Below are 15,812 nucleotides of genomic sequence, written 5' to 3'. Positions count from 1 at the left end.
AAAAGGGATTTCTGCTGACCATATAGTCAGCATATGACCCTATAGCTTTGCATTCTCGTCACCTAAATATTAATTAGTTTTGTGGGTTAAATTTTGAAGGGTGCGATGAGCTAGGCATGTAATCCTGGTACAGGAGAGAGTGGATTTGTAACTATTGTATTGCATGGTACAGAGCTTTTGTATTTTAAGTTCTGGTGCTTTTGTGTTCTGAAAATGTCGAAGTGTCATTTAATGTGTCGTTTAAACTTCTTAACTGTTTGGAGGGTACTATGTCTTCTTGAGTTTTATCTGTGTAACATCTTCACACAGCAGTCTTAACTTTTCCCTCTGCTGTGCCTGTCTCCTTTCCAGTGATCTCTAGTTACAGAGTGGCTGGTTACCAGCTAAATTCTTTGTTTCTGCGTCATCCCCTTTTTTCCTGCATCGTGTTTTTCTATTTCTCTGTGCATTTTATTGCCTCCATTGATGCTTCATGTGGACTAGTAATGCCAGCATAGGCCCCACAAATTAGTAAGATGCAGAACAGGTCAAAGACTGCCATGGAGTCAGTTTGATGCATCAGTTTGGAGAAGGTGAGCACATGGCAACGGAGAAGGGCAGCAGGTGAGATAGTCTGCTAGTGGGTACTTGGAGGTCTTGCCTTCAGCTTCGTGTATTGCAGCACATTTCTTTCTGTAAGCATTTGGTATGTTTGTGCAGTGGAAGTGTTAACATGCTTGAGCAGGCTTGGGCAGACTGGCCAGGGTGCTGAAACAGTCCTGCTGCTGCAGTGGAAAATGAATGTACTATATGCTGCCAGTGTGTTTCTGTTAGACAAGCTGGCTCGTTTAAAATTTGTTTGAATACCTTGTATTGTGCAGTACATCTTGCACTTGTTGGGATGGTTTTGTGTAGTGCATCCTCTTCAGCCTGAGGCAGAGAGGAGTGCTTGGTGCCCTCATCCTGCTGTGATCCCCCCCAACCTATGGCCGGGGTGGTTCTGGGGGCAGAGCTGACAGTTCTCATCATGAGCTGCTGTCTGCAGTTGCTGTGTACCAGCTCTACTCATTATCAGTGGCTTACTCTTGCCTCAGTCTTGGGCATATACCTTTGTACCTCCTTGAAATATGATAATAAACAAAAATTTTTGTTTGTTTTTGCATGGGGCAGGAGGAGGGAGTATCCCCATGTGCTTCTACACTCTGATTTAGGAAGAAAGAGCAGCTTGGCTACTGAAGTGTTGCTCTCACAAATCTGGGTCCTCCTCCAGGAACACCTAAAGAGTGGTGACATCTTATAGATCCAAGTACAATCTGCACTTAGGTCTTGTTTTGGTATTCAAATTCTCACATTTCATTTAATTTCCCATTCCCTCATGGCATTGCTAGCTCTCAGTTGTCCTGTAAAAACAGCACATATCCATGAGCCTTTGACTAGTGACAAATGTAGTAACATGATCTGCAGGGTGTTGGATCCAGCTGCCTTTCACTATGTTGACTTTCAGCAGAATATTGAATTGTGCTGATGGTTTTGTATATTAAATCAGAGTACTCTATGGTGTAGGCCCGAAGAGTTAAAAAGACTGTCTGAAATTCTGGATTAAGGTGGTGGCTGACAATTTAGTCTCCTGGAATTGTTGCATTATGCTCTTTCCACTGTGCAGTGTTTGTTGAAGGAGTGTTTTGCTTCTGTGCAAATTTGCTGTCTGCTGTTGCTGGTCTCCAGATGGATTGGTGCAGTTCATGGGAAAGAATGACCTCAGCTCCTGGGAACTCTGACATGGTACCTACTCTTAAAGAGCAGAAATAGCTCATTCCTTCCTTCTTCAAGAAACACAGCTTGCAGTATCTGTGAGATGTCTCTGAGACTCGGGTGGCCAAATCAGCTCCTAATGCTACTGAAAGTGGCACAGGGTGTATGGGGCATCCAGGTGAGTGTGGGGGCAGAGGCAGGGAGGGACAGGCCAGACAGAGACACTTGGTTGGTGGCTCAGTCACTCACATTGCAGTTTCTTGAAATATGGCTAAGCTGAATTCTTCCTCCCTGCTTTCTTCTATCATATAACTTGCAAGTCCCACTGCTTGTCTCTAAGCTACTTTAATTCACCAACATGACCAAAAAAACCCTCGCACAGCAAAAAAATTGAAGTATTTCACTCTTTTATGCATTAAATAAAAAACTGTGGAAGGACCTGCTGAGGTTCAGAGCCAGTAAGCATGTACTTCTGATGCCACAAACATTAGATTAGCACGGTGGCTTGTTAAATTTTGCCCTGAGACTTTATGTTTCTGTTGTGTGAAAACCTTTTCCAGTTTTGCAGCTTTATAGAAAACAGTTTGGTTTGTGTTAATTATACACTATTATGTGCTTTCTAAGCCATAGGACCAGTAAGAAGCGAGTGTCCTAATACATGTTATCACAGCAGCTGTTGTTTTTCTGTGCTTAAAAAGGGCTGGACTTGACATCCAAACACTTGGAAAAGAGCCCTTGAAGGTTTTAGGAACATTGTGTAGGATCTGCACAGCAGACAACATTTTTCTGCTGAGTTAATCTCTAGGATAGGAAGTGATCTCTAGGAATTAAGAATCATCTTAAGTGTTGCTACCAAGTCAGTGCATCAGCAGCACTGCTTTGAACTTTTGTTGTCTGATACCTACTGACATGAATAAAAGCAGAACAGGAAGCATCAAAGTGGATGAGAACAAACTTGTAGTGGCTGTTAACAGACTTCAGAACTATGATTCTAAATGATAATTGCTTTGTAAAAATGTCTCTTAATCTACATTTTCCATGGACTAAATTCTTCACAGCATTTTTAAAACTGTTCTCCCTCTTCTGCTTTTAGCCCTTCTCATATTGCCTTTAATTCCTTTCATGCTTGATTTTTACTTGGCTTTTGGCACACAAACCCACACAGCTTCTAAAATGTTTTGAGCACTTTACATTAGGAACCTTTTGCTCCTTTAATATTTCTTTAATGAACATCCGGTAAGTAGCTCAGAAAGCAAAATTGTGTTTTGCTGTTTTCAGGGTGCCATTTGGGGGTTATTCCTGAGTTCCAGCAATGGTTATCCCCATGGAAATGTAGCGACACACCCTGTACTTACTCTCTTGCTTTAAAGATGTGTAGTTTATATCTTAGAGATGTAAAACTTTTAACTGTATAGGTTGATTGTTTTGTAAATGCATAAAACTGTTCAGTTACAGGAGGTAGCTCCTGCAAAACTGCTGGACCATTTTGGAGAGAGTTGTATGTGTAATACTCACAACTGAGCTATTCCATGTTTTGTTTGTTTACTTAAGCCCAGTCAGAGCCTGTACAATAAGCAGGAAACAATTCTTTGTTCTGGTTTTTGGTATGTGTCTGTATTTGCATCTCTATGGCTTTTTACTCCTTAAAAGTCTAATTCAAGATGATAAGAAGGGATTACTTTTCTAAACTGCTTCCTTTTGTTGAAAGAGGTTCAGGTGCCAGGGTTGGATACCTGAGATATGAGTTAACAAGTCCACCATGGCAAGCGGTTGGAGTTTTTATTTCCTCACTGCATATGCACCATAGTGCTCCCTTTTCCCACAAATGTCTTGGAAATTTGCACTGTGCTCAAGTGACTGATCTGCACTGAGCTGATCACTGTCATCTCCTGTGCTTCAGAACCAATGTCATTGCTGCTGGAGCACTTAGTGAGCAGAGGAGAAAAGTTGCTGCACAGATTAACAAAGGCCAATATAAAAATCTCTACCCCCTGTATATTTTTACAATTTCTTTACTGCTTTGCTGACATGTTGCAGCAAAATGCCATCACCTCTGTGTGTGTTAAAGAGCATTTTACAGTGGGAGTGGTAAAACACTGGCACAGGTTGCCCAGAGCAGCTGTGGCTGCCCCGCCCCTTGAAGTCAAGGCCAGGTTGATGGGGCTTGGAGCAACCTGGTCTATGGAAGGTCCCTGCCCACAGAAGGGGATTTGGAGCAGGTGACCTCTAAAGGTCCCTTCCAGCCCAAACCATTCTACGATTCTTAAAAATGTTCCAAAAAGCATCTTTTTACTTTGAGTGTCTCTTAGGGGTACATGGTAACTTCTGTATAGTGGAGTTTGAAATAGAGAAATAAGAGTGATGGATTCTTCTAATGGATTTTTGAACATGTGTGTTAAGACATGACTTTGCTGGTGACTTCATCAGCTTTAGTATCTCTTTCCTCAGATGGTAACTGGAGAAACAGATGTTTAAGTTGTATTTGTAAGAGTGTACCTGCATAATTATCAAATTTGTGTGTTTGGCTTATGAATGTTAAAGTAGATGTTGACAGATTAGTCTGTCACAGCTTTCTGTCTAATTAGTAGCAGCGATGCTGAGGGCTCTGTGCTTCTCTCCAGAACAAGGTTTCATCAGTTCTGGTGGGCACAAAGTGGTTTCCTTGGGAAAAGTGAAATCAGAGCAACAGAGCAATTAAATGTGTCTTCAGTCAATGATTTCAGTTTTGTTTTAGTGCTGGACAGGAGAAAGAGACAAGAAGAGTGAAAAGGGAGGAGTTGGGTGTGTGGGTCGAGGAGGACACAGAGAGGGATGGTAGAGAGACAGGATAGTTGGACAGGGGGGTTTCTGTTTGTTTCCTTTGAGGGTTGTTGGTGTTTTTCCTTTGGCTTTTTCCTGAACCCACTGCTGGTGGTGGATTGGTGGTCTCTGCTCATCCTGTGCCCTGGAGTCACTAATGAATGGCAGTGTTCCACCAGAAATTAAACGTGTGATTAGTCCAGGTGAGCACCAGCTCAATTATTGTACATTTCAGGTGTTGTATTTATGTTTAAACAAACTTCAGAGTTCTAAGTGCTAGTAAGGGTTATTGAGTGTCCTCAACTAAAATGCCAATGTCCTTTACAATAGGGCACAAATGCTCTTGGAACATAGAAATGATAATAGCAAGAATCCAGTTACATTAAACAGTGTTTGGTATTCCTGAGCAGTGGATTCCCAAATCACTGGGCTAAAATAGTGTTTTGAGGCTGCTGCATTTAGTATGTGATCAGTTTTATCCTGACTGTCTCATAGTTCATGAGAAACTACAGTACAGATATAGTTTATATTTGCTCTCAGCATCATCTTTCTGTAATCCAGACAACACTACTTGAACATTGAAGTTGCTCTGTAGGAGCATTGTGAGGCTCTGAAGCAGCAATTGAACATCAGCAAGACTCTCCTTCAGAAAGGAGCATTGATCTGGATTTGTATGATTGAATTACATTTTTAAAAAAAGCCCTCCAAAGTTAGTATTTGTCCTACTTTCTGAGCATTTCTTTTGTATCTCAATGTCTTTTTGTCTGAAGCATTAAAAACTTTTTGTGGCAGCTGGTCAGATCTTAAATTGAATTCCTAATGTGTTGGTGTTCAAACCTGACCAGGTGGTCACAGAATATACATGAGCAGACTTGATATCAAGGAACCAGTGTTTGGTATTTTATATGAAGTAAAGAGTTCTTAACTTACACTTGTTCAGTGAGTGGAGATGGTGCCTGACACTCCTCCCAAGACAGAGCCTGCACACCCAGTGTTGCTGTCCTGAGGAGCACAGAAGTGTCCCATAGAACTTAATGGTGGCTTGGCTGATGTTAAAATGACCTTCTGAATGGCTTCTTGTTCCAGCCAGGACAAGATCCTCTTGCTAGTGAGAGAAGCATCACAAGGGACCTGTTTATGATTTAGAAAAGGGCAGGAGGATTTGTTTCAAAGTCCTTAGAGCAGTAAGAACAGACCTCCTGATAGACTTTGTGTTTCCTCAACACCTTTCAAGGGCAGGGAGGATTTACAGTTATTTTGATTCAGTTCATATGGGAATGAAGTCACCACTAATTAAAGTTAAATAAAGCCACCATTAGTGGTAGGGAAGCTGCACCTATTTCCACTGTTGCTTTGTTTGTCTTCCTGATTTCTGGTTGCCTGGTAAACATCTACTAGGATTTGGTGTACAAGCAGCCAACTGCATCAACTCCATTAAAATACTTTATTTTGCAGGTTCTATATATAATCTTATAGGTGATTTTGGTCCAGCTCTTCAGGAGGAAGATGAGGAATATTTCTACTATCATAGTACATAAGGAAGGGGAGGAGACATTTGAAAGAACAGGGCTCATTCATGAAGAAGATTGGTGAAAAAGTCTGTAATAAGGAAGTGTTTGTTAGTACCTGCTTGTGATGACCAGTCACCCTATGCCAGCCCCCAGGTTTGCTGGGAAATGGCCTGGTACAATCTGACATAACCAAAATCATGAAGAAATTACTGTTTGTTATGCAGGGATGGAAAACTGAAAATATATGTGTTAAAAGCAGCACATCTTGCAGTTAGACGTAGTTTGAGCACTTGGCTGAACAAGCAGAGTACACACTGTGTATCACAACTGAGAAGATGCCCAAAACTGGTGTACTTGCTCCATGATACTGTTTACTTTTCTCAGTAGTCCTTGTTCTGTTTCTCCAAATTTCTACAGGATCAGTGTTCTGTTACTTCAGTTCCCAGAAGTTCTTCAGGAGAATTGTGGCATTTACATGATGCAAAAGGTGGCTGACCTCCTTAAAAACATGAGCATGACCTTCTAGGCATGGAATATCTTTGTTTAATCATCTGCCTGATTGTGACCCCTTCCAGCCTCTTGGGCATCTATTCACTGCAGGGACAGTGAGAAACAGAGAAGGCCTTTACACTGTGCACACTGTTCAGCAATAGCTAAAACATTAGTTTGTTATCAGCATTGTTTGGAACACAAATCTAAAATACTGCACCATACCAGCTGCTATGAAGAAAATTAACACCATCCCACCAGACACAGGACAGGCCTCTAATTATAAATCTTAGATATGTGATCTTCAGTACTTAGAGCAGATATTGCTGGAGTTTTGGCAGCAGGGCCATGGTCACTGAAGCACTGATATGTAAATGCATTATGTAGACCTGAGAGTCTACATGTGCTGCCTAGGACAGAAAAAGAGCTGCTGCTGCTGTGAGGTCTTATCACAGCTACAGGTGTCCAAGGCTGAGTTTTGGTGTGATGTGAAATCTAGAATTGATCGTTACTTCAGGCTGTACTTTCAAGAGCTGGTAAGGGCCAGACCTCTTATTCATAGAATCATGGAATGGTTTGGCTGGAAAAGGACTTTAGAGATCATCTAGTTCCAGGCCCCTGACATGGGGTGGGCTAATCTAGGCTGTTCAGAGCTACATCCACGGATGGGCAGCCACAACTTCTCTGGGCAACCTGTGCCAGGGTGTCACCACCCTCTGAGTAAAGAACTCCTTCCCAATATCTGATCTAACTCTGCCCTCTGGCATTGGAAAGCCATTCCCCTTGTCCTGTCACTGCAGACCCTTGTCCAAAGTCCCTCTCCAGCTCTCCTGGAGCCCCTTTATGCACTGGAAGGGGCTCTCAGGTCTCCCCAGAGCCTTCTCTTCTCCAGGTGAACACCCCCAGCTCTCCCAGCCTGGCTCCAGAGCAGAGGAGCTCCAGGCCTTGGAGCATCTCTGTGGCCTCCTCTGGACTTGCCCCAACAGGTCTGTGTCCTTCTTATGTTGGGAACCCCAGAGCTGAACACAGTACTCCAAGTCTCTTATCTGTTCTGTAATAATCCAGCTTCCTTCCCTTGCTCTGGTTATACACATATTCACCAGTCTGTCTGTGTTGTTTGAGGTTGTGGTCTTTGGCTTGTTTTGTTGGGTTTTATTAAACACATCCACTAAGGTTTCATTTGATCCTTTGACTAGTTGCTGTGTAGGAGGGAATCTGCCTAATGTATCTAAAGTCTTTCTTTGAAGTATGAGGAAAATACTGACAAATTCCACTGTACTTCTTGCACAGATATGCAAACTTTGTAGAATCTTTTGTTTTTCTTTAAAACATACAAAGTAGGCCAGGGCAGTTCAATGCCTCCCTGCCATCCGATCCCGTCAGATCTCAGCAGGGTCAGCCCCGGATTAGTGCTTGGATGGGAGACCTCCTGGGCAATGCCGGGTGCTGTAGGTTCTGGTCCTGAGGACTTCCCTGGCACTGTCCAAGCTCGCTCGGCCGTGGCAGATGAACCTCAGGACTGAAACGGTGGGGCCAGTTCTGCGCACGCTGAGCCTCACCTAAAATCCACTGTGCAGGCTGGAAGGGCACGTGGGGACAGCCCTGCCCAAATCTGCGTTCCCGAAGTTTGGCCAGACAAACATACAAAGTGGGCCAATGGAGAGTTCTGCCCATCACGTCTGCTATTTGATGCGACTTACAATTCCTGTGTTGAAATTTTTGTTTCATTTTCAGGTGTACTGTGAGTATGGGATGGTACATGTCCTTTCAGAAAAGGGGAGCAGCAAAGGAAAAGACTACTGTATCCTCTTCAACTCCCAGTGGGCCCATTTGCCACATGATCTGGGTAAAGCTGTAAGTACCTCACTAAGCAGTGGCAGAAGAATGTATTCAAAAATGCCTTTGTCAGAAGAAAACTTTTAATTTCCTATTTAGATTAGTAGAATTTGAAACAATTGCTTTGTTTGCTCTACTTAAAAAATATTTCTATCTGTTAAGATCACTTTAGGCAGTGTGCATTTCCAGGCAGTGTGCAGAGGTAATGACTATTACTGGTTCAAAACAAAAATCTTCCTTTTCAACAATATGATCAATGAAATGAGAAGGGCAAAGTAGCTGGAGTTGGAAAGGGGGTTTTTGTACATCAGCATAATACAAGAAGATACCACATGGCTCTGGTAATATACTGAACTGTGAGCTTTAGTTCTTTCTTAATGATTCATAGTTCTGTCAAGTGTAAGATTAAGTAGTCACAAACTGTGTCAAGCTTTTGCTGCATTATCCAAATCTGTATGAGCTGACAATTGAGTCAGTTCTTTCCTCTGTTCTATGAGAAGTTACTGTCATTGGATGATGAAATCAGCAAATGCTTTGATGAGCTACTGTTAGAGGAAGATGCAGTTGATTGATACTTGTTTCATTTTGTTCGTTGTATTCCTTGATCTACCAGTTGAGTGCCCCACAGAATTATTAGTGTTCTTCATCAATGTATAGTCAAGTCTTAATTACCTGTGATGGGTTTATTGCCACTGTAGATTAGTCCTTATATACATCAGTAGTTGCCTTTGCCTCGTGTAGACCCAGCAGATGAACTCTTGCACTTTCCCTGACAGTGTAACATGAATTGGCTGCTACACGACACACTTGTATTTATGAGGGTTGGGAACTGCACTGTAAAAACATCTTGTTTCAGCCAGTCTCATTAAAATTCACATATTTCTGTGAATTTCAATGCCAATTGACATATTTCAGTAGCTCTGCAGGAGCCAATCTAGTCCAGAATAGCTTACAGAGACACTTCCACATACTCTTGGGTTATGTATGCTCTATGCATATCTGTATTTCTGTCCTCAGTTCTCTCCTGCTTTTTCCTTCCTCCACATTCTCCCTCCTCCTCCTTCCGTACTTTGGCAGTACAATTCATAACTGAGGCAGTCTAGTGCACCAGCCTGAGTTCACTCTGCTTTTGTGTTCTACTCTGATAGAGTGATAAGCTTACCTGAAACTTGGACAGCCAGGAAGTGTGTGCAGAGACATTTTACTACAGCAGTTCTCTGAATAAGCCTGGGGCTACTGGCAGCCTGGGGCTTACTTTTCCTTCCTAAAACAAGAGCCTGTTACACAGGTATTGTATCATGTACCTGTGGATTTCTAATAGAGTGTTCCCTGTGTCAGTGTTTCAGGTTCTCAAACCTAACTGCTCCCCTCTGGTGAGGACTGTGACCTGCTTCTGTTAGCACAGCTCACTTATTGGTGGTTAATTTCAGTTTTCAGATGACTTGCAAATAGAACTGGGCAAAGATGCTGGTGATTGTTTAGATTGTGCAAGGAACAGTTTGTGCCAGTGTTACTTCTGAAGCATTGAAGTGTCTTTGGGAATATTCCTGTTTAAACACACCAGATTAGATGTCTTTGGGTCTGAGGAGGGCCAAAACTAAGGAAGTGGGGCAGACCTGCAACATCTCTGGATCACAAGCAGTGAGAGAAGCAGCTGAGTATTCAAGTACTTGGGATACAAAATTTCATCTCACTGCATATGATAGGTTTCAACATGGAAGTTTATTTTTATTGCCTATGCATTTGTACTTTCCCTCAGCCTGTGTTTCAGTCTCTAGCTGTTCATACCCTCTGTCACTCCAGACTGCCACTCTGCCACCCCAGCAGTGGGAACACTTTGCTGTACTCCTCCTGCATCTTGGTTGTGTGTACCAGAACAACAGCACTGCTGAAGAAAACAAATGCAAGTGCAAATCATAACCCAAATTTTATTACCAGTAGAATTCTGCACAATAAGGTGAAGCAAGGCAGGATCAGACATAAGAGAGAGGGCAGCACAGTTTCAGCTTTCATGTTTCTCTGAGAATAGTCTTATCACTCCATTACTTGAAAGTCTTAAATTACTCTTTAGAAACTCTGTGGTTCCTGCTCTTGACTTCTTTTATAATTTTATCTTATATATAAATATATGTATTTAACTTTTTTTTTCAGTCACTCTTGCAACTGCAGGATCAGACAGCATCTGTTTTGTGTTCTCCTTCTGATGTACCTGATGGAGGATTTAATAATCAAATCCCCATGGTGATGCGAGGAAATTGCACCTTCTATGAGAAAGTGAGACTTGCTCAGATAAACGGCGCTCGTGGGCTGCTGATTGTTAGTAGAGAGAGACTGGTAAGTCTCTTTTTATCTTCCTTTGTTCTGATACTGCTCTGATGTTAGATACTGTCTTGCCTTTCGTGCACATTGCTGGTATTTGATGCTCCTCTTTAAAATAAACAATGTGTGTGTTCTAAGCCTGTACTTACATTGCATGTGGAAATCACACATCTGAAGGAAGAATGAACGAAACAACAAGAGGCACTCACTTAAGTAGGAAGAGTCTGCACAGAGCTCTTGTGACATTCAAATCTAGAGCTCAGTATTATCCTTATTCCATGTGAAATACTGGAATCAAAGGAGGTTGGTGTCTTGACTCTGTCATGCTACCACACTGAATAGTGCTTTAGATTCAGCTGGAGCATCACCAGCATATGCTTTGTATACTTTGTAGTTTTGAAAATAATATTAGTAGGTTTGATTCCTAATGAATACTAGAGGCACACGTTAATCATAAACTCATGACCTGGATGAGCAAAAGATACTGCTTGAAGTTTGGTTGCTGCATTTTGCTGTTACTGTATTTAATGACTTCTGTTCTACTGGGAACAGTCATGCATTTTGTCTTTGAGGGTTTGCTGTCATTATGTTCCCTTCTAGAACATTTTTCAAATTGGCAGAAACAGAACTTGCAACTTTAACCCTTTTTAAGCAGTAGAAGTATTTGCAGAAATAAATAGATTCTTAACTACTCTGATCTGTCTTTCAGGTTCCTCCTGGGGGTAACAGGAGTCAGTATGAAGAGATTGATATTCCTGTGGCTCTGCTCAGCTATACTGACATGTTAGATATTGGCAAGGTAAACTCAATACTAAATGCTCTCATTTATATCATCTCATTAAATAAGTCACTGCTCAGTGGTATGTGAAGTCCACCTGGAGAGCATTGAATGCCCTGGAGAGCTGTACTGGGGAAGATTGAATTATTGGGTTTTGAAAAATATACAGATCCCCTGTGAGGTTATTTCTCATCTTTGGATGAAAATCAAAATGGAGCCTGGTGCTGGAAATAAGTATCACTAATAATAAAGCCTGATTCTGAGGTTGCTTAGTGAAAAGTAAGTGAACCTTTGCTAAGGTAGGTCTTTGAATGTCCTTCATACCTCATATTTACCTCCACAGAGTTTTGGCAGCTCAGTGAAAGGGGCAATGTATGCACCCAATGAGCCTGTACTGGACTACAACATGGTGATTATCTTTGTCATGGCCGTGGGGACTGTTGCAATTGGAGGCTACTGGGCAGGAAGCAGAGATGTGAAAAAGTGAGTGACTGGAATTCAGTGTATCAGTTTTCCTGTATTTTTTATAGAAAAAAATTGATGGTGGTTATGTAAAGATCACCTGGCAGATCTGCTACTGAAGTTTAGAGACTGTCTGTGTAACCAGAATGAGAAAATGCTGATGTGATGTTTGAAAGGCCCTGAATCATCCATTGGTTTGATCACTGTAGGAAATCATTACAGTATAAATTGCAGGTAGACTGTTTTAGTATTCTGCCTTGTCAGAAGGCCAAAGATTTGAAAAGCTCAAAAAGAAAATGATAAAGAAAGAAAGAGGCTTCCTTTCTGGGCTTTTGCAAAAATTGACCACAAAAATATCTTGTTAAAAAAAATAAATTTGCTTTTACTGGTATAATGCAAACCAAATTGATTGGATGGCTAACATATGCTATGTTTGTTATGCTAAGAATCTTTTAGTGGCATTTTAGGGTTACTTTTTCCCAGTAAGTGGGGCTGGAGAAGGAGCTGATTGTGCCATGCTTATTTCTAACATTGACATAACCTTACTTAAGGACGTCATCCAAAGTCAACAAACTATTCTGTGGTAATTTTCAGGATTCAGTGAAGTTCTTAGTGAATGAAAATAGATAAACTAATGCAGCAGTTACTTTTTTGTGCATTGCATAGTGTCTGATGTTCACATATCCATGGAAAATATGACATTCTACTGACTTGAGTGGGAATCAAAGAAGGCATTATTGTTGTGACATGTTTTCCAACCCCACGTATTTTCCACTGAAGATTCAGCACCCTTGTGTATTTTGTTGCAGAAGGAACAAACTGATTGTAGCCACATTACTCTTTCAGGAGGTACATGAAGCACAAACGTGATGATGGGGCAGAGAAACATGATGATGAAACGGTGGATGTGACTCCAATAATGATCTGTGTGTTTGTAGTGATGTGCTGCTCGATGCTCGTCCTCCTTTACTTCTTCTATGACCACTTAGGTACTCTTAAGGTTGTATTTGTGCTACGGTCAAAAATACACAGACTCCACTGGGGGGAAGAACAAAGACCATTTATTGTAAAGACCATTTATTTTGGTGTAATACAGGGTTAGTATAATTAAGAGGCTGGGTTATGCTAATCGGGGGATGGTTCATGCTAACTAAGGGATTACCTCTCTCATGGGGAAAGCAGATATCTAGAGCTAATCCATTATTCATGAATAAAGCAAAGGGCAACAATGGGATGTTGCAAAACAGGTTTGTTACAGGCAGGGAATACACAGAAACTTCAAATCTTGTCAAATGTAAAGTCAGGAGATGGGCCAGTGTCTGCAGTCTGGATTAAGTCTTATCATCCTGGGGATCCTTCCTGGGTGTTCTGCACTTTTGTATTCCAACATATTTGTATTGATACATTTTAAGTATCACAAGACTGCCATTGTTTAAAGAGCATTATTATCGTGAAAATAATAGTGAAATGTCTGTCTTCTCTAATGTTTCTTTATCCCAATATGATTGAAAACCCTGTAAGAAAACCCATTTGAGTAGATTTATGCTTTTAGTGAGGCTGGATTAGGTGATCATGGCCTTCTTTCAAACGTTAAAGTCTATTAAGTAGATACAGACTTAGTATCTTCCACCTTTTGTTTTTGTTAAATGTGTTCTCAAGCCTATTCTTGTCTCTCTATTATTGTTCAACTTGAAGTCAAGTCATGGGATCCAGGATCAATTTTTTTATCTTTATAAAGATAATAAATTTCCATTGATCATTTTTCAAATTGATTGATCAAAAAACCAGGAGAGCCTAATGCACTGAAACATCCATCCTCATATTTCTGAGAAAGTAGTGAAACGTGCGTCCTATCTGTATTAATTAATTAATTTTGCTACTCAGTGATTTTAAGAATTCCCTTATAATGCTCCCAAATACTCATAAAGAGAAGATAAACACTTCACCATAGGTTGCCCTTTAGCCTTATGTCTTACTTTATTAGCACAGAGGTTTTGATCTGTTGAAGTAGGTATTGCCTAAAGTACCCTTGAGTAGCAGGGGCTGGAATTAGATACTTAAAGAGCATAAATCTAATCAGCAATTTACTTTTTACTGTTGAAATGTAAGCCTTATTTCTCATTTAGGCTTATCGACTGTTCTTTATTCAGCCAGGATATGAAAAAAGAGAATCTCTTGCATTATCCAACTTGGACTTCATGCTTTTTTTTTCTCAGTCTATGTTATCATAGGAATATTCTGCCTGGCTGCCTCAATTGGTCTCTACAGTTGTCTGTCTCCCTTTGTAAGAAGATTCCCCTTGGGAAAGTGTAGGTATGTGACAATTTCTGAATTTTTAGTAGGTAAACTAATTTTTTTATACTGTTGGGTAAATGTGGGGTTTACAAGGTGGCTTTGTACTTCAAAATGTTTATAAAGAAAGAGGGTAACTACACAGACAGCTGTAGCTTTGGTGTGTTTAATTTTCAGAATCCCAGACAACAACTTGCCGTATTTTCACAAGCGTCCCCAGGTCCGGATGTTGCTCTTGGCAGTTTTTTCCATCTCTGTCAGTGTAGTCTGGGGAATCTTCAGAAATGAAGATCAGTAAGTGTATATTTTATTTTCTGTGCTTAAAATTGCAATATGTTTTATAGTGTAAGTAACTGACATCTGTAGAAGCCTGAGTGTATCCAGAATTTAGGAGTGACAGAAAAGAAACTAGAGACAGGTAGAAGTTTCAAGTTGTTCCTTATGTACTCCTTCTTTTTCTTGTTCATTTAAATTACAGAAAACTGTCTCTTGTTAAGCTTGAATTTCTCTGAGTCCCAGTCTAAGCTCTTTGACTTGAAACAGCCTCTCAGAAGTGGAATAGAAGGTTGGACACAAATTGTCTTATTTTTTTTCTTCATGAGAATAATAACTGGGAAGATTGTAAGATCTTTAGTTTCTTTCAATTGTCTGGTATTAGTCAGTAATTCACTGCATCCAGTGTTGCTGCTGTACCTACCTGTGGCATGTGCTTTACCACTTCTTTTAGAGGTGGATATTTTAGTGTGTTGTGATTTGGGTTTGGTTTGGGGTTTTTTACCTCTTACCTCACTCCCAGAAGCTCCCATTTCCCCCTATATACAGGATGATGTGTTCATCTTCTTGGTTCCTCTATCAGGGATTCAGTGTTGGAACTGAAATACTGACTTGTGTTTCTGCTGGTAATACCAGAGATGTCTGGCTTGAATGCCAGTTACTGCATTTGTGGGGTCTGTGTTGTATGTGGATCATTCAGTGACAGAACTCAAATCCAAGAAGCATCAACTCTGAAACAGGTTTTAGAGAGTTAAGTGTCAGACTGAGGAGTACAGAAGTGCTGTAGAAATATTTCAACCTAGGATATTTAGGATTAGGATACGAGGAAATCCATTTTCTGCTGCAAAGCTAGAGTGGACCTGCATGTCTTCTGCACAAAGCTCCATCAGCAAGTGCACAGGTATTGATCACAACAACATCCTCTCCCATCTGCACGTAGACCCTAGCAATTTTAGGGGAAACCTTAGGGTTGTTTATCTCAGATCCTACTTCTCTATGACCCTAACAATTGAGAGTAAAGCAGGGAGCATTTCTATACTGCAAAGTATAATGGAAAACCAGCCCTGACTGTAGATTTGCCTCAGCACACAAGAGTGCACACATACACCAGGGACAAAGGACCCCAGCACTTCCTGTTTTGGTATCCACCAACCTCATTCAGCCTCCTTCAGTTTTCAGTGTACCTCACTGCTCATTCAGTGTTTCTGTGAGGATCTTACAGAAGATTCTCAATGGAAAGCTTTACTGAAGTCTATGTAGACAGTATCCCACCCATCTTCCCTCACGTCCCAGGCATTTCTGTGTGGAAGGTTTTCAGGTTG

General features: G+C 41.0%; 1 protein-coding gene across 2 annotated transcripts in view; it reads left to right on the top strand.

Moving 5' to 3' along the window:
• SPPL2B (signal peptide peptidase like 2B) overlaps positions 1-15,812 on the top strand; it is a 28,726-nt gene that overhangs the window by 753 nt on the left and 12,161 nt on the right. For both annotated transcript variants that reach the window (XM_071577883.1, XM_071577884.1), the window contains exons 2-8: positions 8,265-8,384; positions 10,518-10,700; positions 11,395-11,484; positions 11,807-11,946; positions 12,772-12,914; positions 14,142-14,238; positions 14,395-14,511. In XM_071577883.1, the coding sequence (XP_071433984.1) occupies positions 8,265-8,384; positions 10,518-10,700; positions 11,395-11,484; positions 11,807-11,946; positions 12,772-12,914; positions 14,142-14,238; positions 14,395-14,511 (890 nt within the window). The remainder of the gene's footprint in view (positions 1-8,264; positions 8,385-10,517; positions 10,701-11,394; positions 11,485-11,806; positions 11,947-12,771; positions 12,915-14,141; positions 14,239-14,394; positions 14,512-15,812) is intronic.

Source organism: Pithys albifrons, chromosome 27 (assembly GCF_047495875.1).
Source record: "Pithys albifrons albifrons isolate INPA30051 chromosome 27, PitAlb_v1, whole genome shotgun sequence".
In the NCBI taxonomy this organism is placed as follows: Eukaryota; Metazoa; Chordata; class Aves; order Passeriformes; family Thamnophilidae; genus Pithys; species Pithys albifrons.
This window is presented reverse-complemented; position numbering and strand designations above follow the sequence as displayed.